The sequence below is a fragment of the Urocitellus parryii genome, chromosome 13 (genome assembly GCF_045843805.1).
Source record: "Urocitellus parryii isolate mUroPar1 chromosome 13, mUroPar1.hap1, whole genome shotgun sequence".
NCBI lineage: Eukaryota > Metazoa > Chordata > Mammalia > Rodentia > Sciuridae > Urocitellus > Urocitellus parryii.
In genome coordinates, this window is record NC_135543.1 from 24,024,021 (window position 1) to 24,048,510 (window position 24,490).

General features: G+C 49.3%; 1 protein-coding gene across 1 annotated transcript in view; it reads left to right on the plus strand.

Annotated features, from left to right (window-relative positions):
* Positions 1-24,490, plus strand: part of Myo5b (myosin VB) — a 194,518-nt gene that overhangs the window by 161,146 nt on the left and 8,882 nt on the right. Inside the window, exons 28-38 of the mRNA XM_077792393.1 lie at positions 1,162-1,401; positions 2,208-2,308; positions 8,266-8,343; positions 10,777-10,975; positions 12,195-12,288; positions 14,552-14,695; positions 17,894-18,045; positions 19,675-19,764; positions 21,906-22,056; positions 23,312-23,597; positions 24,170-24,344. Coding sequence (XP_077648519.1) covers positions 1,162-1,401; positions 2,208-2,308; positions 8,266-8,343; positions 10,777-10,975; positions 12,195-12,288; positions 14,552-14,695; positions 17,894-18,045; positions 19,675-19,764; positions 21,906-22,056; positions 23,312-23,597; positions 24,170-24,344 — 1,710 coding nt within the window. The remainder of the gene's footprint in view (positions 1-1,161; positions 1,402-2,207; positions 2,309-8,265; positions 8,344-10,776; positions 10,976-12,194; positions 12,289-14,551; positions 14,696-17,893; positions 18,046-19,674; positions 19,765-21,905; positions 22,057-23,311; positions 23,598-24,169; positions 24,345-24,490) is intronic.

The following is a 24,490-nucleotide window of genomic DNA, read 5'->3' on the forward strand; positions in this document are numbered from 1 at the left end:
CTGGACTTAATAGATTCACATGGGGCTGATAAACTCATCAGTAATATTAAGCATTGGTCACTTTACCCCCAGGGTCCCACTTGTGTCTGCAGAATCACACCATGTGTGGCTCATCTCCCCTGAAATCTTCACGTGTAGGTTGGAGTGGCGCGAAAGACCCTGGACGAGGGCACGAGAGTCCCAGCCCCTCATCCAGCTCAGTGTCTAAACTCACTGTGATCCTTCTCTTCCCTGGACTCTCCTTCCTCGTGTGGAAAATAGAGGTGGTGTCCTGGTTCTATCATCCTATGGCTCTGTAACAAATACACCAGCAGCGTCTACTTTTCACATTTGTTAGTTTTCTCAGAAATTTTGAATCCTGTCTCTGCCAGAGCTGTACCAGCAATTTGTGATCATAGGACTTTAAATTTAGACCTCATCTCAAACACAAAGTTAAATATACTACCTAGAAGATGTAAAACACATTTCCAAGTTGTCTCAACAGCGATCTTAACTGTATACTAGGAGTTTTCCCTGCACTGGCATTGAGTTACTGGTTTTCCATGTGATCAAAATGGCAATACATTTTCTGGTATGTTCTCCAGTATATTACTCCACATGATGTTCCTTGAAAAACCAGGGGAGTGCTCAGGACAAATAAGGCAACCCTGCATTCTGTATCCCCTCTTGGAAAGTCAAAAAGCATACGGGTATACTAAGGCTTCAGAAAATCCTGTGCTAACAGCATGTTTAAAATGATCAACTGGGGGACAGGGAGTGTATCTCAGGTGTAGAACATTTGCTTAGCATTTATGAGCCCTGGGTTTGGTCCCCAGTACTGGAAAAAACAAAGTTAGCCCAATGTTTCAACAAAGAAGGGTGTCATAGCCAAATGTGCTTGGAAACACTAGCGTATTGAACGATTTTGGGGAATGCTAGAGAGAGACTGCGACATACCTTACACAGAGAACTTGGGGTTGTGAGTTCAAATCCAGGTCCCAGCATTGCTTGCTGACGCCAGTCAGAACTTTCATCGTGCATTTTGCTATTAAAATGGGGAAATGGCTCTTCACTTCCCCAGTAGACAGGGCAAGTGGTTAAGGCAGGAAAGGAGGAGGCCCACAGGGGAGAGTGCCCTGGATCCAGACAGTAATGGGGAGTGTCACTTGGGCTGTCTTCCAGAGGCAGGAGCTGGAGTCAGAGAACAAGAAGCTGAAGAATGACCTGAATGAGCTGAGGAAAGCAGTAGCTGACCAGGCCACACAGAACAACTCCTCCCACAGCTCCCCTGACAGCTACAGCCTCCTGCTGAACCAGCTCAAGCTGGCCAACGAGGAGCTGGAGGTCCGAAAAGAGGAGGTGCTCATCCTCAGGACCCAGATCGTGAACACCGACCAGCGCCGACTTGCTAGCAAGAGCATGGTAACAAGATGGCGGCCGTGGTTGGGCTTGGTGTGGGTGACACTAGGCCATAGACATGGGTTTTCTTATGTGTCTTTATCCATCAGGGTCTTGAGTCTGAAAGAGCAGAGTCCGACTCTGGTCTCCTCTCAAGGCATCACAAGGGACTCACTGCCCTTTCAGCATGAGCTTTCCCAAGCCAGATGTAGATGTTTCTAGAATATCCTGAAGTTAATGAGATGTTCACAAGGAATGAGATAGAATTGGATAGGTACTCGGAGGTGGCTGTGATTTTCATCTCATGCCTCTTGCTGTTTACTTCCCTTCTGAAGTGGAGAGAACTGTGCTGTGTCCTCCCAGGGTGACCATGTCCCACTTAGTGTTCTTGATGTTGCACCTTCTGGGACAGAATGTAGAGTGGAGGAAGGGGACAGAGGCCATCTGAATGACTCTGAGATCTGTGGCCTATGCTGGGTGACTTCTGGGCCTGGGGGCTGGAGTGGCCTGTGAGGAGACTGTACTGAGTGTGGCGGATTCAACGCCAAGCCACACTTTAATGGTGGCCTCTGGACAAGGGGTGTTTTTTCCTTCCAGTGTCACTGTTCGTGTCATCTCCCCCACTGCTAGCACTCAGTGTCTCATGGGTGGGCCTCACCATTCTGTAACCCTTTCAAGATGCAAGGTGACCTTTTGAAGTCACCTTCTTACCATCTGAGATCTTCCAGGTCTTTCTCTTTTCCTGGAGGCATGTTTTTAAACCTCTGTCTATGAAGCCATTCCATGCAGTTTTGTAATCCAAGGTGTTTTGTTTATGTGGGGCCTTCCAGGAGCCAAACATTAATGCCAGAGCAAGTTGGCCTAACAGTGAAAAGCATGTGGACCAGGAAGATGCCATTGAGGCCTATCATGGGGTCTGCCAGACAAACAGGTAAGGCCTCCCTCTTTGTAAGCTCAACTTGGGACAGGGGGGTCCTGCCCAACCCAATCAGTCACAGCCCTGGTCCTCAGGCACTGGCCATGTGCTCAGCATTGGGCAGGGGGGGGGGGGAATGATTTGAGGCACTACTAAAGTGGATTCAGAATGTTCTCCCTCTACCTTGTTACCCCAAATGAGATTTCCCCCAAGTTTAGCTGATGAATGACCTCTGGTCCCTCCTGAAGGATGAGCTAACCGAGGCTTATGGCAAAAGGGGTGCATGTTTGTGGGAGCGGAGCTGGGGCTGACAGTACACCAGACAGAGGCCCCCCAGGAGTGGCCAAGGGCTCCAGAATGTGGGCTCTGGAGTCCCCTTTTCACTTGCTGTCTGGTGACTGCTGTGTGACCTCTTGGTGCCTCATCTGTGAATTGCCTCATAGCAGAGTACATCCACTGGGTGTGAGAAGAACTGGTGGGTTAGTCTGCAAAGCCCTTAGAACTTGAGTGGCCCTGGAATAAGCATTGTAACCATTGTTACTTGTGCTTTTTGGGCACCTGTAAAATCAGAGCCAGGTTTTTCCTGGATTTCTTTCTCTCACCTCATCTAGTTACCTGTTGAGCTATGGATCACTGCATGTTTCTTCAGAATCACTGTGGGCATGTCTTGAAGTTCCTTGCAAGATTGTAACAATCACTGAAGACTTAGTGCTTTAACTTCCAGATTTTAAGTGTTTTTTTTTTAAATACCTTTATTATTTTTTTCTAATGTGGTGCTGAGGATTGAACCCAGTGCGTATCACGTGCCAAATTTGGTAGACAAATGCTCTACCAACTGAGCTATAACTCCAGCCCCTGATTTCCAGATCTTTAAATGCAGCCCCTCTTTCTGCAGATAAGGAAACTGAGGCTCAGAGGGTTAAGCGGTCAGGCACACAGGTACTCTGTAATTGAATTCAGGTAGAAACCAGAAGGTCCAGCTCCTAGGCTAGGGCTGCCCAGGTGATCAGAAGGTGAAGGTGCTATACCAGGCCCCAGGAGAAAAGGAAATGAATTTCGAGAGAGAGGTCATCCTTTTCTGTAAAGGAGAGACAGGAGAGTGGAGGAGATGCTCTCAGTACTAAAACTGGAGTCAAGATGCCGTCATTTTTAAATCATCTTGCTGGAAGATAAGAAATAGGATGAATGAGAAGCCAGAGCCCAGGTGATACTGAAGGACAAGGACAGCAGCCACGTGCTTGGCGTCTCTTTGCTCTTTGGAACTGACACTGTTATCAGCCCCCTTTTTATCCATCCTCGCATTTGTCAAGGATCCAGTCCCCAGCCTGTGTTCCAGAGGATTAATACCCCAGACTTATCTTCTTTATAGCAATAATGATGGTGATAAAATAAAAATAGCTTATATCTTAAAATAACTCCCTTCCCAGCAAGTCCAGCAGTCATCAGGCAACTCGTAGCCCATGAACCTGAGTTAAACAGAAAAAAGGGGTTGCCTTGGGGGCGGGGGGGAGCCCGAGACCATGTCCCCCAAGTGCCTGTCACAGCAGGTGTCACGGAAGTGGCTGTGTTGGGTTCCTCTCTTCCAATTTGGCTTCCTCTTCAGCTTCGCAAAAGCCTTATGATTGCACCAAACCCCAGCACTGAGCTGGAAAGGTCCCCAGCACAGGGTGCCAGGGAGGAGGGTGCCCCCTGGGAAGGGCATCCCATTACAACAGGCTGCCCAGGAACAGGGTGCTTGGACGATAGAGATTTGGTTTGCCTTTCCTACAGCTGTCCTCGAATGGAGGATTTAGAGTGTGCATATAAATTGTATTTGTATGTGAAGGTAGCAGGGGGGATAGGTCAGGACCCTTTAGAATTTTGATATCCTGTCCCTAGAAAATTTTTACATTCCTACACTGAGTTATGTTTTGATTTCTGGAGAGAGTACAGACATCCCTCTACCCTAGTCATGGTTCCTCCGAGAATCCATGCTCTCCACATTCAGAACCTCTTAACTTGTTGACTTTCAAATTTTGTAGAGTTCTGTTTTGGCCTTTACATCTACATCTTTCACCTGGATTTTAGGTCCAGTCAGAGAAGCGGTACTGGGGTCTGCTCTGGCAGGAAGAACTCCATGAATATGGGCAGCTTTTGTTTCACCTTGAAAATTAAGAAACCAGCCTTATTATTACCATTTTATATAAGGGAAAGCTATAGGGAAAGAGGTTGTGAAAACCCAGCAAAGGTGTGGGAAGTGTCTTTTCCAGGCAGTCTCTGGGAGAGTGACAAGGAAGTGGGGTAGGGGAGGGGTTGCTGGTGCTACTCGGACCAGATCCACCTTTAGGCGGGCACTCAAGGTCACAGAGCTAGCTGGGAACATAATCTCAGTTCTGGCTCCAAGAAGAGTGCTCATTGACTCCTGACCCCTTCTAGCCAAGCCCTGCCAAGGCTGCAGAATTGATTAGTAGACTTTTCCTTGGGTCCCAGGAACCTGCCTTGCAGACCCCCTCCACTCTAGGGTCCCAGAAAAGGAGACATTTAGCATGGCCTTTGTTACTGCCACATACACCTGGGGTAGTGGTTCTCATACACTCCACCATGGGGTCTGGTCTGTCCAGGACAGTGGAGACCAGGACAGGGGTGTGTGTAGTCTCCTGAAGATTTGCCTGAAGTCATAGGGCTCGTTGGCCTTGAGCTCAGCTGCTGCAAGATGCCTTGCTTAGAGTGGCAGATGAGGTGGGAAGAGCATGGTTCTGCTAGGCCCTCCCGCATTCAGCCTCCCTTGAACTGTTCCTGGCCAGGAACCCTGGGCTTCCTTCGAAGGCCATCATCCCCTTCCTCACAGTCTCATTGGTCCTGAGTCAGCAGCACACCTGCGGTTCCCTGTGACTCGGTACACATCTGTAGCTATTGTAGACGGCCCACTTGGGTGGCCGGGCCTGCAGCCCTGGGAGTTTCTCTGTTCTGGGGGGTGGGCTGCTGCCTCCCACTTCTCAGAGATTTCAGCAAATATCTTGGGCTGCTTAGAGAAAGCATGGTGTGGACTGAAGAAATAAAAGTATCCACCGAGTACACAGGGGTCTCTGTAGAATCATTTCCGAGCTAGCCGGAACCACGTCTGTTTTCTTCTACGGGAGGCAGGACCTTCGCCATGGCAGAGGCGGGTCCATTTTCTGAAGGTAGCCACCGAGGGAAGATGTTTTCCTATACCTTTCCTGGTGCGTGATAGTTAAAGATCTAGAAAAACCCTTTGACATCATGCAGTGAACCACTGTCGCCTGATGCATGAAGAAACGGACCCAGAGAGTACAGGCAAGGAGCCCCAGCCCAGCAGGCTCTTGAGCCAGTTTCCTAAACACTATCCCTTACTGCCTCCTGCAGTTGGAAATCACTCGTTGCTTATTTCTCGGTATATGGTGTGCGAGAGGGATATTGACATCAAGAACGCATATTTTCAGATGAGCCAAGTGACTGAAAGAAAATTTCCCAGTTACATTCTTTTTTTTATATTAAGAAAGGGGGAATATGTGGGAGGCCAACCTTACGGGTGACTGAGTTACACTCCCCAGCTGGGTGCTGAGGTGCTCAGTCACAGAAATGGGTGTGTCTTGCTACAGCCCCATGGGTGAAGCTATGCTCACCTGTTCCTTTGTAATCTAACCCCTTGCCCTGTTTAGGATAGAGTCTTCCATGGAAGTGCCTTGTGTGTGTCCCCTCCTCTTACTGTGCCCTTGGGTGTGGCCTACCCAGGTGTCAGTCAACCTGCTGACAGTGAACGTCATGAAGACAGACTCAGCCCCCTGAAACCTGACCCCTTGCCTCATTAAAAGGGGTCATCGCGTGCTCTTGCTCTCTCTCTTTCTGCAGACCCTTAAGGTCAGAGGAGCCGTCACAGCAACCCCAAAGAAAAAGGAAAAAAAAAAAACGGCATATTTTAAAAAACAATGAGTTTCTGGGCTGTTTGTGTTCTTCCCTATCACACCAACAGGTGGCGCTCCTTCCCTGGCTATGGCCCCTGTGGGTGTGAGGACTAGGGAGATTTGGGGGATTTGGTTCTCTTTCACATAGTAGCAAAGGGCTCTCTCCGTTTGGTTTGCTGATTTATAATCTTTCTGTGTGCCTGGTTTTCTGGACCCTGTGCAGTGTCTGGGCTGCAGGGTTCTCTCCTTATCTTCATCCATGGGGTGTGGCATGTCACAGAATTCAGAACTCTGTGTCCCTATGAGGCTGGTGATGGGATTAATGCTAACTTCCTTGAGGTGTATCTCAGCAGCGCACATATGCCTCCCCAGACAGCAGCTGCCATCATGGGAGTTGCGGAAGTGGAAGGACTGAGACCCAGTACCCCTTCCTATGCTGAGGGCCAGCCAGCATTAGAGCCAAAACTTCAGAGGAAGGCAGGAGGCTCCCGAGACCCCCGCCAGGGGTTGGTGTCTTTCTACATGCTGAAAAGGAGATGGCTGGCATAGAGGACCCCTGTGTTCGTTCACTTAGCCCTGATGTGTCCCCCTCAGAGCCCCCCAGAATGCCTGTAGTGGGCCCTTGGATGAAAGCCCTGCTCCCAAGGGCCCTTGATAAGTGCAGGTGTCAACACCTAAGGGAGGCAATAAAGATCAGCCCTTAGTCAAGCTATTGGTGGCAGCATATTTGTGGGGACAGAAGTCCTATATAGAAGGGGTCCCCAAGATAACTTTTTTGGTTCTAGTTCTCTTTACTGTGAAGCGGATAGTGAGAGGTTGACCCAGGGAGTGGAAGCCAGAGAGTCCCCAGCAGTGTCCTCACCACTGTTGTCCCTGCCTGTCCTCAGACTGTCGGGGAAGGCCTGGTGCAGATGGAACTAGCTCTGTGCAAGAGGCAGCCCACGTGAGCGCTGCAGGGTCTTCTGAACTCCAGGGTGGGGAGGAGGCTGTTATGTACCTCACAACCTACAGGGTTGGGACAGTGACTGACCTGAGTCAAAAACACACCTGAGGATGGATGATTTGCCACCGGGAAAGGGTTCTGGTCTTCGCATCAGGTAGTGTGGGTGCAGCTTCTCTAGGACACATGGGGTGGAGTCCTGGTGGGGGAAGCAGGTCCCTGTTCATCCACCGCCACCCAGTCCCACTGGCCTTTGAGGATCTCCACGTGCCCAGGGCCCTGAGTAGTTGGGGGTGGGGGGAGTACATGGGTGAGGAGCATCTGACAGGCCTGCCCTCCAGGAACCACCTTTGCTGCCCTTGGGTGGACTCTGCAGGACCTGAGGCAGCAGTAGCTTGCAGGTGGAAGGCAGATGTCTGCTTCCCCTAGATAACAGGAGAATGTACCCATGGTCAAAGCCAAGGGGGGTGGGGGGGGGAGATCCTTTGGTTCTCATCCTGTGAAGTTGATTTAGTTATTTCTTCACATAAGCCTCTACAAGGAGAGCTGGAGTTGAGGCTGTTTAACACCCTCGCACCCTTAAGGAGTGACAGAAGTGCTTTGTAAAGCAGGCGGGTTATGCAGTCCCCTGGTCTCCTGGTGCTTCACCTGCTGCTCTGCGTACATATCCTTCCTGGCAGCAAGGGCCTGCTTACCACCTGCAGCTACCCAAGCACACACAAGGCCCTTTCCTTCTGACCCTGTTTGTGTGTCTCTGTCCCTTTAACTGATTCTGACAGAAGGAAGTGCCATGGGTACTGGGTCCCTGCTGTTCACAGAGCTGTCAGAACAAGCTCCGCCCTCTGCTCTTTGGCAACATGTTCCCTCCTGTGATTATCAATGGGCCCCACAGGAGAGCACAAGAGTCCCCTTCCCAGCCAGTAACGGAACCTGGGGTACTCAGATGCAGTCTGCAGGCCCCCAAAATGCAGGAGGAAGGGGAGGAGGAGCCTGCCGGCTTTGCCCTCTGGTTTTCAAATCTTGGCTAGCATCACCTCTGGTTCCCAGGATCTCCACCTGCCCCTCTCTCTCTCTCTCTCTCTCTCTCTCTCTCTACACTGGACACCTCTGTTTCTGTCCTTTATTTCTAGCCAGACTGAGGATTGGGGATACTTGAATGAAGATGGAGAACTCGGCTTGGCCTACCAAGGCTTAAAACAAGTTGCCAGGTCAAATGTGCTCCTGTCTTCCTGTGTCTGCTTTGTCCGCCTGCTCACGTCTTTGCTCCTTGTGTTTCAGCCCAGTGTGTGTAAGGGCTTGGGGGCACAGTTGGGGTTGCTGCTGGCCAGTAGTCCCTGGAGTTGCCTGCCTATCATTTATGTCCAGGCTCTATGGATGGGGTCAGGGGAAGCTGCTTGTGATAGCACTGGGTGCCCATCTGAGCCTCAGGAACCACATAGTCCAACCCCCACATTCTATAGGTGGAGACCTAGGAGGTACGTATGGGGCAGCAGGCAGACAGCTGTTAAGAGCAAAGCAGAGAGCCAGGCCTGGTGTGCAGGCCTGTAACCCCAGCTACTAAGGAGGCTGAAGCAGGAGGATCATAGCTGAAAGATGGCCTGGACAACTTTTGCTATGTCTCAAACAGCAAAAGAAGGGCTTGGTATATAGCTCTCTGGTAGAGCATTTGCCTAGCATGTGTGAGGTCCTGGGTTCACTCCCCAGCTTGTGGGGGAGGGTTCCCAGTCCCACACTTCTTCCACACTACTTATTGACCATCCTAACTACAGTGTCAGCCAAAAACATCAGCCTGACTTGTGAGCCAGCTCTTCTAACACAAGGCTCCTCAAGACCTGCCGTCAGCATGTGGCTGGTCCAGGTGTTGGGGCCTCCCTGGAGCTGATGAAGTGCCTTGGAGTTGGTCTCCCTGGCCCTTGTGGGGGAACAATACTGAAGCTTGGAATATTATGTAGAAAATTTGCTGGTTTTGCAGAAAATTCAGTTAGTACCAAGCTGAACTGATACTCATCAGCCTTCAGCAGTGGGTGAGTAGTTTAGCCAGCAACGTTCAGCACTTGGAGAAAGGGCATGACGTGATGGGGTGGTCTGTCACATGCTCCGTGCCAGTGTGGCTTTTAGGGACGTGTGGCACCACATTGTTCATTTGCACCTCCCAACAAGAGATGGGGCAATGGTCATTAGACTCATTTCCCATTAGAGAAAATGGATGCTCAAAGGTGCTGTGAGTGCCATGCCTGGGTCCCTCAGCAGCCTGATGGCAGAACTGGAGGAAGAGCCCCACGCCCTCAGCTCCTGCTAGCCTCTTGTGGCCCTCTCCCTTCTTTCGCTGATAATGTGGTGGAGCTCTGTCATGGCAGCGAGTCTCCTGACTCTGCAGCCTTTCACTGGGTTCAAACATGGCCCTGTATGACCTGTGAGCCTGATGACAGGTTCTTCACAGGTGGATCATAACATGACCTGCCACACTTGGTCATAAGGAAAATGACTGCAGGTGGATCTCTTTGTGCTTGGTGTGGAGCAGAAGGAACAGCAGCTGCTAGTTCTGTTATTATGTTGGTTATTATGCAATATGATCAGATTCCTGTCCACTCAGAAGCATGTTGTATTGGAATAGAGACCCATGTGTTAAGCTGGTCATTCCTTGGGCCTCTCTATTGGCAGGTCAAATGTGGTGTGACAGATAAGCAGATGAATGTGTTGAAGTAGCCCACAGGCCTGTGCATCAGGAGTCCTGGCTCATAGAACCGGCCCCTGGCTGTGGCCTTGAATCTCTCTCAGCCTTTGGCTTCTCCACACACTTAGGAAGCTAGCTTGATGCTTGGGCAGGAATCCTGTACCCTACACCCTGGGCTGAGTCCACCCTATCCACTTGGAGCATAGGGCAGACATGAATAGTGGACACATCCCTGGGCAGCATCCTAGAACCAGGTGTTTCTACTCTTGTTAAATCTACAACCTATTAGTGATTAAGTGTATTTTAGCCAATGTTGGATGCTATCTAAATATTGCATGTCACCTAAAGTGTTGATTTTATTACCAAGCTATCCTCCACAATCCTCACATTGCTGTTTTCTTTTGGCAATAAGCCTGTGGTGCATTCCTCAATCATTTCCTCATTTGTGTTACTTGATTGAGGAGCCACTGGGAGCCAGGTGATCTGCCCAGTGCTGCTATAGAACTGACTCATCTACCTCTGGCCCCTTGCCTTTCTAAAACTTGTGGGTAGTCTAGGGAAAGTGAGCAAATAATGTAATTAGTTTATCAGAGTTTTATCTTAGCAAGGGCATTCTTGTGAACTTTAGGGAAGACAGATGCTGTATTTACTATAAGAAATTTGTGCTGCTGACTTAGATACGGCAGTGTCTCCATCCCAAAATACTCACAGAATGAAATACAGGGTCAGGAAAAAGGGCTAATAAGCCTAGGGTGCTTTTGGCCTTGGTTTTCTGTCATCGGAGAGGACAGGCCAGCCTGCTTGCCTGCTGGCCTCCGTGGCGTGTCTCCCCACTGTGTACATCCCGTTGGGGATGTGCAACCGCTGCTGCGTGCTTGGCTGCTCCCTTGTTGTATTTGTCTGTAGCCCCTCACTTGGGGGTGCTGCCCCAACCACATGGTCACCTGTCCCTCTTTCCTTGGTGCAGGTTGCTGGAGGCACAGCTGCAGGCCCAGAGCCTGGAGCATGAGGAACAGGTGGAGAACCTCAAGGCCCAGGTGGAGGCCCTGAAGGAGGAGATGGACAAACAGCAGCAGACCTTCTGCCAGACACTGCTGCTATCCCCAGAGGCCCAGGTGGAATTTGGCGTCCAGCAGGAGATATCCCGGTTGACCAACGAGAATCTGGTGAGTAGCCATGCCTCGTGGATCATAGCTCTGGGAGTCTTGTTCTAGAAAAAAAGGATTGGGATGGCTAGATGGACAATGTTCACATCCTTAGCCCTGTAGTGGGAATAGATTCTGGAAATCCCTAGTTTGCTGATGGTAGATAAATGAAATAACTGTTTTTCTTGGTATTACTCAGTGGTTTAAAATAGCAGCCACTGTTGTGTCCATCAGGAATTCAGGCAGAGTTCATTGGAGACAGCTTGTCTCTTCTCCACAAGGTGTCAGCTGAAGCCAGAAGATCTAAGACGGCTTCATTCCCACTTCTGGGGCGTCGGTTCTCCTTGTGGTCTCTCCCTCTCCGTGTACTGCTTTACATGGCGACTGGCTTCCCAGGGAATGCAAGTGGCAGCTGTGGGGCCTCTTGAGGCCTCGTCCCAAAACTAGCAGAGCATCACCGCTGTCACCTGCTATGGATCAAGACAAATGATGAGGCTAGGCCAGGTGTAGTGAGGGATGGCCCTTGCCACCTGACAGGAGGGGGAGTTGATGGCTCTCCTTGCAGGCAGTCACTGAAGGAGCCCTGGCAGATGCCAGGAAAGTGGAAGAGAGTCCCTGTCCCACAAGAGCGTCATAGGTCAATAGAAGTAAGGTTTCCAGACGGGGCTCTAATGGTGATAGAGCTAGGGCCTTCTGCCTTCCATGCTGAATCAGATGAGGTTAGTGGCAGTACAACAGCTTGCTGTTCTTGGTCCCCGAGGGACTTGCTTCCAGTGGCAATAGTTACTAGGGATTGGGCCTATAGCTGCTGCCTTGTTTGGCTTCTGGGCCCAGGTAAACTCACTGACCTCCCAGCCAAGTGTCCCAGCACCCCCATTCCTAGACCTCTACCTGTCCATTCCTACCCAGGACACCGTCCACCCATCCCCAGGATGCCCAGGCTGCTGGCTCAGCAACCTGAGCAGGCGTGATCTGGGGAGCCCTGGGTTTACACAAGGCACCCTCGAGCCAGAACCAGGAGGAATTTGCCCTGTTGCTGCTGAGAATGGAGTCTGACCCATGGCCCGCTTCCTGGGCTCCAGAGCAGGGAACTATAGCCAGCATGGGGCAGCCTTTCTGGCCAGGGCTCCTCAGACAGTACCCATAGCCCTCCCTTAGGCCACTCTGCTTCCAGCAAGAATAAACCTCTCATCCAGGGCCAGACTCAAGTCCTTCCTCATCCTATTCCTTCTGCTCTCAGGACCTTAAAGAACTGGTAGAAAAGCTGGAAAAGAATGAGAGGAAGCTCAAAAAGCAACTGAAGATTTACATGAAGAAAGTCCAGGACCTAGAAGGTAGAGTGTGTGTGTGTGAGCGCGAGTGGTGAAGCAGAGGTGCCTGGCAGTGCCGAGGGATGGACTGCCTGCCCTGTGGCACACTGCGTGTCACCAATTTCCTAATGACTGTGCTCATGCCAGCCATGCCATGGAAGAATTCAGACCCTGGTTGGGCATGATGGCACATACCTATAATCCCAGTGACTTGGGAGTTTGAAGCAGGAGGATTGCAAGTTTGCAACCGGACTGGATAACTTAGCAACAGCCTGCCTCAAAAAATAAACAAGGTTGGGGATGTAACTTGGTGGTAGAGCACCCCTAGGTTCAGTCCCCAGTACCACCCGTGTGGGGGGGGGGGGGGGCCATAGGTTCACACATTCTGTTTTCAGAGTCCAGACCAAAAACATGAATTGAGCAGGTGGCTTTCTTTTTGTGCCCACTCTGAACAAGGCTCTGTGGAACTGGAGGAATGAGATGCTGAGAAGGTGACCTAGTGGTTCCCGCCTTCAGAGAGCTCAGAGTTGGAGGCAAGACATTCTGGTGTGAAAGTATGTTGTGTAACACAAAATCCCGGCCCCAGGGGCCTCATTCTGTGCCATGAAATGTCAAGTTCAAATTACCAGTCTGGAGTCTGCCCAGAGAGGATAGGCAGAGATCTCAGTCATGTTCCCAGAGCACTGGGAATGTTCTCTCCTCTCTCCAACCCTGCTGCAAATCTAAGCGTGCAACCTGCTTGGAGCTCCCGCGGCTTCCCACTGCCTGCATACCTCACTGCATCCTTCCTCCCTCTGCTCAAGAGCCACCAGCCCATCACCATATGATGTCCTGACACAGCCCTCATCACCAGTGGTGCTTTGTTCATTTATTCACCTGTTTACATTCACCAGCTGCTCTACTCCTGGGCTCCAGGAGTTAGAAACATCTGGGACCCACACCAGGCATATGCAGGCAGGAGCGATCTCTTCCTCGCACCCGCCAACGTACCCTCTTCATCTTTGAATTTCTCATTTTCTGTTCCTCAGGTTCTCATTCTCCTAGTTTCTTGGCTTCTAGCCTCTCCGTTTGCTCAATCGTAAAGACCTATCACTCTCTTCTGGTGCTTCTCTGTGTCTGCCCTGCTCATTCCCCTATGACCAATCCTTGTCCCCTGCTCCCAGATGACTTCCCAGGCCCTGCTTCTGCTCACGGTGCTATCTGTCCTCTGTCTCTTCCCTAGGACCTTCAGAGGAAACTCCAGCCCTTGTCGAGTGTGCCTCTCCACCTGGCCCTGTATACACCCAGACCCCCCTGGCAGCACAGGGAGCAACACCCACCCTGGGTGGGCCTTTGCTTCTCTGCCATTTGTCCAGGGACTTGTGTGATGTGGGGTTTGGTGGCTCGATGGACCAGCCCTTCCCCTACTCCTTTGTGAGGTCTTACCAGCTCTAGCTACATTAGCACACTTCTGGCCTGGCACCTGGCAAGCTGTGTTGAGGGTCTGTTTTAGAGTGAACATTCACATATATCTCTTTAGCTAGACTCTCCAACCTTGTTCTTGGCCAATCCATCATATCTAATCCTATACTTAGAACAACACCCTGCATGCAGTAGGTGTCCATTGTGGGCTTGGGGGGTATATCTGGGTGCCCACTGCTCTCCCAAGGAATCAGAATGAGGGAAGGCCTGAATGAAGCATTGAATGAGTCAAAGCCCTTTGTACCCCCAACCACACCACCAGGATTCCTCCAGAATCATTACCTTATGTAGTTGCATTACTTATGTAGTTGCATGTCACAGGCTCCTGAGCTTGACTCTGCATTGGGGTATCAGTGTCTTTCTATGTACTCTGGCACATCTGCTCCCCTGTCTATGCCAAAGGCATTGCAGGGTCCTCAGATACTTGTAATTGCACTGTGGCTGTGTCATGATGGCCATTTTGTGGTCACACACAAGGAATCCAGCAGGCCTGGCCAGGGTCACGACATCTTCCCAGAAAGATGGTTTCCCCTTATGACTTGATTGCAGAGAAGCAGCAGCTGCCAGCTGGAGGGTAGGACACCTTGCTGCCCACTACCCTGGTCCAAAGCCTGCCCAGCACCCTTTCAGGAGTTTCCCTTTCCTTTGTCCCGCAGCTAGATTGTGGCAGAGGCCACAGGAACAGATCATGTAGAATGTGGGAGCTTGGGAACCCTGAGCACCCCTCTCCAGACCCAGGTCCGAGCTTCTGTCCACAGGCACAGCTCACTACGGGCCTTCAGCTGCAGGTCCCATTCATGCTTCCTGTTGTTTCTTTCCCACTCAGCTGCCCAGGCATTGGCCCAGAGTGACAGACGGCACCATGAGCTTACCAGGCAGGTCACGGTCCAGAGGAAAGAGAAGGACTTCCAGGGCATGCTGGAGTACCACAAAGAAGACGAGGCCCTCCTCATCCGGAACCTGGTGACAGGTCAGGACCCACCATGAGACCCCCACATGCCAGCCCTCCTCCCCAACTCCCATTTCAAACATAACCCCCCATCCCTGTGTCCCCCACACAACACTGCCCCCCCTCCTCCTCACCCTCTGTCTCCAGCTGCTTCTAATCATAACCCATTGCTTTTCCAAAGTAAAATCTGACCCCTGTAAATTGCAGCCTAATCTCGGGAAACGGAGGTCTCCATTCTGCCTGTGGTGGGTAGAGATGGGGGAGCTGCCAGCCCCCCTCACTTACCCAGGTGCACATTAGCTTCCTGAAGGAAACCTGGATCATTCTAATAACTTTCCCAGGTCATATAATGGGTAAATAGTAGATCAAAGGTTTAAGTTCCTGTTTGTGAAAAACTTTGCAGTTTGTAAGTGCTGTGCTTACTTAGGAATGTAGTCTTTGGAGCCACATGGCCTTTATGCAAACTGGGCCTTTCCTAGCCACGTGGCTGAGGTCATGTTCTCAGGTGTCACATGGGGAAGAGGATTGCACCAATAGCACAGAATTGGGAGAATCGATGGTAACAATTTGTTGCTCACAGGATGGTCCCTGAAAGGGTGCTTGAAGTGCAGACTCCCAGGCTCCACTCCAGACCTCCCAAATTAGAATGCACATAGCAAAAAATCCAGGTGGTTCATATACACACTGAAGTCTGAAGAGCACTGAGTTCATGCAAAGATCCTAGGGTCACTCTGGTCCTTTGTGAAGGTTCCCTGGGCTTGGTCTGTAATGTCCCTGCATTCCCCCTTTCAGGAATCTGGCAAGGTCAAGGCTGGCCTGCCTTGTCCTCAGGACTGAAAGACCTGCCACCCTACCGAAGAGGGCAGAGTTTTCCCCGTTAAGTCAGAAAGGGAACTTCTTCCTCTCAGGGTCTCTCTTCTTGGCTGCTTAGGGAGGGGGGTCTGTGTCCTGTTTGCAGGTTGTACAGGTTTGTGCCTGAATAACTCCAGGTGGCTTGGTGGGGGAGCTGCCTTCTGGGCTGAAACACCAGGCTCTTGAAAGCTGCTCTCCTCACCTGCCTGCCCAGCTCATAGTCATGAGCTATGAGCTCTCTTCTTTGTGGTGCCTTGATGTCCCCATCTGTAAAATGGAGATGGGGGGCCCCCATCTTCTCATCCCCTCATGTGAAGCATAGCAAGGCTAAATGTGATGGTGCAATTGCAAAGCCTTCTCAGGAGTCAGATGGCAGCTTTAGCGAGGTAGTTCAGTTCAAGAAAGAGGAAACCATTGTTCTTGAGGAATTCATTGAAGGTTATTGCACTTCCGCTCCACTGAGCTACCGTGCCTGGGGCTGAGGCTACTGGGAAAAGGGAGTGTGACTGTGTCTAGCACAGACTTTCCTTTCATGGTTTTTGTTTTTAGTAACCTGCTTATGCCTGGACATTTTGTTCTGTAATGGAGATTAGTTTGCCCTATAATTGTGACAGATGTGACAAAGGTGACACAAATTCATGTTAAACATCCTTAAGCAGACTGCTTCTATTAGGAATGAACGTTTACTCTTCCATAAACTCCAAACTATACAGTGTCAGGGTTAACTAAGTAAATAAGACTTCTGTTTAAAACAGTGCCAGACAGGTGGCTTGTTCCTGCTGTCATTGCTCAGATGGCTCTAGGCAAGGTCACTTCCTGCTGAGCTGCTTAGGAAAAGTACCCAATCATCAGCCTTCCACAAGACCCCATCTAAATGAATGGATGCCTCAGGAAGGCACTAGCTTGTTTCTCTGAGGAGAAAAGAAAGAGTCAAGGTCCCCACCCACTCCGGATGCTCCCATCCAGTTGGGAAGCCCAAGCAAACTGCTTCATCACAATAGAATATGCCAAGGCTTGTAGTCTGCACATGAGTCAGGCTTGAAAAAAGCTATGGGTTGAAAGTCTGGGCCTACAAGATATTTTTTTCTGGTGTTACTTGCATTCAAATCAGAGCCAAGGGCCAGTCCACAGCCATCTGCCAAACTTAAAAAAAAAAAAATGCATGTTAACCATGTATCCAGAGTATTATGGTCTGTAGTTAGAATTAACTAGAAAGATGGATTTGAGAGAATGATGAAACTCAGGAAGCAGCTAGAGATGCTAGCAGCACAGCCCCACCCTGGGCCAGCTCTGGTGGAAAACTTGAGCATATTGCCTGCCTGCACGTCGAGGGGTTGGTGGGCTTAGCTTGGATGGGGTAAGAGTGAAAGCCAGGATACAGTAAGAGGCTGCAGTGACACTTTTGGGGCCCCAGACTCGCATGTTATGACCAGATCTTTCTTCTAACTTCTCTAGATTCTTTATCAGTCACTGTTTTAAGCGTTGGTTTTTATTCTGTTAGCATGCTCGGAAACAAAAAGCACTCTGACAGCTTTCCCCTGGATCTAGCCAGGGGGTGTGAGCAGGAAGTGGGCCAAGGGCTGAGGGAGAGTGTCTGGGTAGGTGCAGAGAGACATGAGGCACCAGGCTGGAGCAGTCCTGCCACAGCAGACCTGCATTGGGGGTGGAGATGGGCAGGGGATGTAGAATAGAGCTGCTGGACGGGGAAAAGGCTGGGAGGGGGCAGAGTGGCAGTGGCCTGCTGGGTTATTGGCTAGGAGGTAGCAGGGCAAGAGTTGCCAGGTAATTTATTTCCCAAACGGATGGTTCCATGGGCCAGAGGTTGCTCCAGCCTTCCCAGTCCTTGGCAGATTGGCTGTGTCTTTGGGCACATACAATTTGCCAAATTCTCCCAGGGCCAGCCTTTATATTCAGACTGTCAGAGAACCCAGTGTACCTGTAGTAGCAAGTGGGGATGAAGAGGGGTTGGCATTCTCACCTAGCAAGGGAACCAGGTCCTGCCTGCAGCCTGCCCCTGGCCACAGGCCCCTTCTTGACTCAAGTCCATAGCCTCTGTGTAACTCCTCGGCTGTTTTCCTTTATGTTGTAAGAGTAGGGAATGAGGAGCCTGTTTTGTTGTTATAATGCAAACAAGGAAGAATATGGTCTTTATTTTTTTAAAATAGTATTGAAAATCTGGTCTATCAGGGTTGAAAGGAATTTGTATAACCTTGGGCAGTTTCTCTCCTGCCCGTCTCCCAACCTCCCTCCCATGAGAGGCCTTCCTAGCTGAGCTACAAGGAAATATTGCAAACCTTTCTGTTTGAGGCCAGGATTCTCACTGCCAGTGTCCCACTTAGATCTAACTCTTGCTGTCATTGCTGTTAGACCTGAAGCCCCAGATGCTGTCGGGCACAGTGCCCTGCCTCCCCGCATACATCCTCTACATGTGCATCAGACACGCGGACTACACCAATGACGACCTCAAGGTGCACTCCTTGCTCACCTCCACCATCAATGGCATTAAGAAAGTCCTAAAGGTATGTGACCTGAACAGAAAGTCGTGGTTCACAGTGAAATGTGTAAAACCAGCGCCTCCCCATTGCTTCTCTGCCTGGGTTCTGAGAAGTGCTTTTCCCAAACTTCCAACTGTAGTAACTGGGATGCCCAGCACTCCCCAGAGAAGGGTGCTCAGGTTCAGAAATGGCAGGAAGCCCAGAACTCCAGTGAGCCTCCAGGGACACCCAGTGCTTACCGATGGTTTTGCTGCTGCAGCCAAGAACAAGCTGGCCTTACCCCAGAGTGACTTCAGAGGCACGTCTGGAGCCCAGGCCACCTTCACCTTCCCTAGGGGCCAGGTGCTTGCTGAGAAGGGCAGTGGAACAGGCAGAGCTTCTGACATTTGTCAATTTGCAAGGTGACCCAGCCTGGGTCAGGATGGGGTTACTTACCGTGTGTTAAAGCAACTTAAGAATGTCACCTAAATATACAAGGTTCTTCAAAAAGTGTAGTGGTAGCCACTGTGTCGCTAGTCTGCAAGGAGGTGAACCTACCCCTAGGCAGTAGCAAGGGAGGCTTTTGAGGCCCTTAGATTTCTACCTCAGGAAGTCCTGAGTGAGCCCCAGGTATTGCTGCCCTTAGAGATTATCCTCCATTTTCCTCGACACCAAGAGCACTAAGGCCTTACTAGTTCTGGATTCCCTTAGCCTGTGGTCCCTGCTCTGAGATTACCAGCCACCCATTAGCTCTGGCTCCATACCCACGGCTGCAAAGTCTTCCCTACCAGGCTCCATACTGTGAGTAGTTTTAGCCACTCACAGCTCTAACCATGTCCTATCCACATGCTTATGAGGCTCAAATTTGTCTCTGGCCTTGACCTCTCACAGGCTTCAGCTGGAGTCTTAGGCCAGTCTGATACTACCTAGGACTGACTGAAAATGTCCCTCCCTTAAGGAAAGCCTTTCCTAATCAAGAACTAAATTAGCCTGCTCCAGCCCCATGGTCACTACATTCAACCTTTGTTGATTGTCATAGCTTACACCTCTCTTCTGTCTGCACTTAGATAAAGGCAATGCTTACCCCACAGAGCGAGCTCATGAAGGCTCTGGCTTTTGTGCAGGAACTAGGCTATAGCTGTTCATGTAGTTATGAGTTCATTGCCTTTTTTTTTTTTTTTTTTTTTTGGAGATGAAACCATTAGACATCAGACCTGTTAATAACTGGGACACCAGAGCATTTCACTAGCATGCTCCCTCGCATTCTTTGTGTTGAGTAGCTGGTAGTTCACAATCTCACAATCGGGGCCAGTCTGGCCCCCTGCCGGGCGGGGTAAGCAGACAACAGCCAGGGGCTGCTGGGGCCTGGCCACATCTGTGCCACTTGGCTTCACATCCTTCAGCTGTAGATGACAGTATGTTTGTTGTATGGGTTCCTGAATGTGCACCATGATCAGGGGGCCAGGAAGGGGTTGGGTATGCCATCCCTGGTAGTGGAGGAGCAATAAGGCAGTCTCTCAGCAGGTCTTCTCCTGTAACTGGCAGGTGCCCTGTCCAGTGTCGGGGCTGCTGGGGAATGCTGGGCAAGAGTGAGAAACATGGGAAGAGAGGCCCAAAGTGAGCATTTCACCCAATGGGAAGTACTTACTCATACCGGGGATGTCCTTTTCACAGAAGCACAATGATGACTTTGAGATGACGTCATTCTGGTTATCCAACACCTGTCGCCTCCTTCATTGTTTGAAGCAGTACAGTGGGGACGAGGTGAGTGGTACCAGAAGGTGTATCCTGCTTTGTCCACTTGGAGTTATGAGTTGCTCTGGATCGCCTAAAAAGACAGGTATACAGTCTTTGGTACACCTTCTGATGGCAGGTATGCCTTGCCATCCCTGATAACTGAAAGCAGGAGCAGGGGAAGCCACAGGAGACCTGCCTCCAGGAGGCTTCAGTGAGTCCAAGGGCCCCTTTGTCCAGTGAGTAGAATTGGTAGGGAAATGAGTTTGCTAACCCACCCATTGTCAGCCCCTGGGATTCTCCAAGAAACCCCTCGTGGCCTGTCATTTCCAAAGCTGTCCTAGAAGAGCCCGTGTAGGTGAAAGCTGAAAGAAAGCTTAATTGTCTAGTGTGTCAGGCTGTCTCCTAAGCCAACTGATAAGTTTGTCCATTTTAGGATAAAGATGTCCCTGAAAAATGAGGCACCCAGTCATCAGAACTACATTTATACAAACTAACCTTGAGGCCCAGCTTCATGCTTCCAACTCAGTTGGATTCCTTGGCCGGAGGCCCAATTGTCACTATCATTTTATGTTCCACCCTGGACCCCTGCGACCCCGCTTTATCCAGAACTTGCCATCCCCAATTCAAGCATCTCTCTCAAGCTGCACGGTCAGCCTTTCTAACATAAGGCACTTTCCTCAGTCTCTCCAGTGCCAGCCCTGCCTGCTCTCAGATCCTCACAGGTCTGTTCCACTTTTTCTTTCACGTATCTCACCATGCGCCCGTCCCAAGGTCAAGATGTAGCCTAATGAAAACAATGCAACTGTAATGGCAGCTGTTTCATGTGCTTTAATTGAGTTTTGAACCCTGTGGCACTTGTCCAGTGAACTACATCCCCAGTTCTTTTTTTGTTGTTTTTTTTTTTGTTGTTTGTTTTTGAGATATCTTTCTTAGTTGCTGATCCTTCTGCCTTGGCCTCCCTAGTCACTGGGATTATAGGCACCTGGCCCAGTAGGACACTTTAAAGCTTTGTTCCATCTTTTTTGTAACAGATCAATTTTTGGTACACTTCTTTCTCCCTGGGGTAATAATAAAAGCTGTGCCATCGCAGTCAGTCTTGACTTTGGAATATGGCTGGACTGTACTCCTCTCCCAAGCATCACAACTTCAGTTTGATCACCTGCTTTTATTAGGGAGTGAGTTAAAGGTGGGAGAAATGGCCTTCATTTCAGACAGACGCCTTCTGTTATGTAACCATGATATCCACAAGCTTTTACTGTGAGCTTGGGATGACATTTAATGTTATCTTATTAAGGATCATCACTTCACCCAAACTTACATGTGTTCTGAGTGGAACATTGTGTAAAGCCAGGGACTGTCATAGCGGCTGTTTCATGTGCTCTGTGTTCTCGGGAACAAGACTGGAACCACATAATAACCAGGTCTTTGTGGTCTAAGTAATGAGGAGGAATGAAAGACCGCCGAAGTCATTGCATCAGTCTCTCTCCTAGCTGCTTTTTTTTCCCTCTATATTAAAAAAAAACTGTGTAACTTGGCACAGCACAAGAAGCTTCACTGGGGATTGTCACCCTTTTGAAAGCATACATCTTTTTACCTGCCTTTGGTTTCCCTTGACCTGAATTAAAAAAAAATTGGTCACAGGAGTGCCTTTTATATTAGCAATTCTTTGAGCTTCCGTGTTATTTCTTCCTGTTAATACAGAAAGCTAAAGGGACACAGTGATGTTGTGGTAGAATCATTTCAGTACATCTGATAATTCTGATGCCCAGTGATAGTCCATATAAAATGTCTCTTTATACAGACACATAATCTATCACATGGACACTCCTTTAGGAGCTGTGTCCACTCTGTTTTAGGGGATAGCACTAGACAAAGTGGAAATCATGGGTCCCTCTTTGCTTGAGCTGGTGCCAATCAGGCTTTGATGCCTTGGGACACTTTAGGGATTTAGACTAAATTGCCTAAGCCTTTTTAATTACAGTGTGGCTTCTCTGTCATTTTGAGTATTTTCCCTACCTTTGAGTTCAAGGGCCACCATTGAAGACTGATGGGGAGGTCCTAGGTGGGTGGAGTCCCCACAAATACATTGCTAAAGAAACCAGAGGCTCAGAAGTTGTACTGAGGCCAAGAGACGCAGAATCTCAGTAATACGGATCTTTCCTCTCCAGGGCTTCATGACTCAGAACACCGCAAAGCAGAATGAACATTGTCTTAAGAACTTTGACCTCACTGAATACCGTCAAGTGCTGAGCGACCTTTCCATTCAGATCTACCAGCAGCTCATTAAAATCGCTGAGGGCTTGTTGCAGCCAATGATAGGTAAGTTAGCACAGGAGGGTTCTAGCCCTCATTCCGGGCTCTGGAAGTCTCCCATCTTCAGGGAGCCCGATGTATTAGCCAGGGCCTTCCCAGAGAAGGCCTACGGAGCTGTGCACATTGTGCCTGACACCTGTGAAATTTTCAATGCCATCTCACCCAAATATGCTAGCTTAATGGAATGATTTTTTCCTCTCCTGTAGTATGTTGTATTATTTTTCCTGAAGAAATTTCAATAGGTAATAAATATGAACTCAAAGGCATAAATGCACATACAATAAAATAGTATCCTCTTGTCCATTTTGTATTTTTCATGAAAAAAGGAAAGCCTTTTGTGTGTTCACAGGCAAGAACACAGCAGTAAAACCTCAGGCAATAATATTTGCTGAACACTCACTCTGTTCAAAGCAGGGAGTGTACTTGGCACTGAACATGAAATCAGAATTGGAAAAATAAGAGCAGCTATGTTTTAGGTTAAAAGAAAGGAAACCCATGTACAGCACTCTCTGCTGTATGAAGGCTGGGGAGGAATGTGAACCTGGTCAGATGTGTAATATTTTCTCCGGGTTCTTATAACACTAGTAGGTTTGGGGTGAATTCCAAGTAGGACCAATCTATAAGTATGTCCCTTGGAATAAGATTTATTCCAAATCTTTCTTCTTGTCATCTTCTAAGGCACAGAGAAACTGGAGATACTACAGCATGTGGAATGATGGGAGGGTTGGTAGCACTGCTTTCGAAGTCAGTCAGTTTGGGTTCAAATCCTGGCCCTGAGTTCCTAGCCACATGACTATAAGCAAGTTATTTAAACTCTTTATGCCTGTTTCCTATCAGCGAAATGGGTACCTCATAGGATTGTTGGTACCCAAAGAAGAGGGTACTGGTCATAAAGCACCATGGTTAAGAGTGTCTCAGTAACTAACCTAATGTTGACATAGTGGCTGGGCCAGGACTGCACTCAAATTGTTCAGTTCTCATCTTGGACTTGGTGCAGGCAGTAGAGAATCAAGCTAGTGCATGTGTATCATCTTTATTCCATCAATAAATTTAAGCAAAAATTTGGTCCTTAGATATTTTATTCCACACAGAGATCAACACATTAGAAATGCTTTGCCAAAAGTTGTAAGTTCCTGAGCATGTCAACGTTGTGCACCTCTGGATGGGATCACTGCGAAAACAGTGAGTGCTGTTGAGCAGTCCAGCATCAGAGCTTGTTTGTGAGGACCTGCAAGCTTCTCTAACCATGTTTTTCTTTCAGTTTCTGCCATGTTAGAAAATGAGAGCATTCAGGGTCTATCTGGTGTGAAGCCAATGGGCTACCGGAAGCGCTCCTCCAGCATGGCAGACGGGGATAACTCATACTGCCTGGAAGCCATCATCCGCCAGATGAATTGCTTTCACACCGTCATGTGTGACCAGGGCCTGGACCCTGAGATCATCCTGCAGGTGTTCAAACAGCTCTTCTACATGATCACCGCAGTGACTCTTAACAACCTGCTCCTACGGAAGGACGTCTGCTCGTGGAGCACAGGCATGCAACTCAGGTGAGAGAGGCTCTCATCCAACAAAGGGAGAGAAGGGACTCCCGACACTAGCTGGAAGCAGAGCATAATGTGCTTGCCTCTAAAAATGAAGTCCTGATCTAATAGTGCTTGTCACAGCGTATGATTCAAACTCAGGTTCTTTTTATTGGTTGAGGAAATTCATTACCACCAAGGTGGTAAACATTAAAGCTTAAGGACTTTTATATAGTTGAAGACTAGATACAATGTGGCCAGGTAAGAGAAATCAGTGAGTTAGGAGGCATGAAGGCTTACAAAGACTACAAATATGCTTGTGAAATTTAAATATACATTGTTTCAATTCAGTATATCTAATGCCTTCTCTATTGCTTTATAAAAATTTATTTCAGTATTTCTTCTTTGGTGGCTTTTTAGTCCCCTTCATTCTTTGATTCGTTTGTTCTTCAATAAACAAACAGCTACCTTTCCAGCTTGTAACCTGTGAGGTAGTTGAGGTGAGTTTGATGACACTGGTGGCAGCTATCCTCAAAGCACAGGGGTGCCTTCAGTCAATGAATTGGGGCTTAACCACTCCCTTTTTACCTGTGGCTAAGGTATAATATAAGTGAGCTTGAAGAGTGGCTTCGGGGAAGGAACCTTCACCAGAGCGGAGCAGCTCAGACCATGGAACCTCTGATCCAAGCCGCCCAGCTCCTGCAGTTAAAGAAGAAAACCCACGAGGACGCCGAGGCCATCTGTTCTCTGTGTACCTCCCTCAGCACCCAGCAGGTAGGGTTATTCTAGCTCTCTGTCAACCCCGGTGCTTAGGGCAAGTCCTGCTTCTCAATCTGTTCTTGCCGCTGTGGGGGTGGGTATGTGTGTTTAGGGGTGCACCCCCTGCCTTTATGTAGCCAGACACCGCTTTGGTCTGTGAA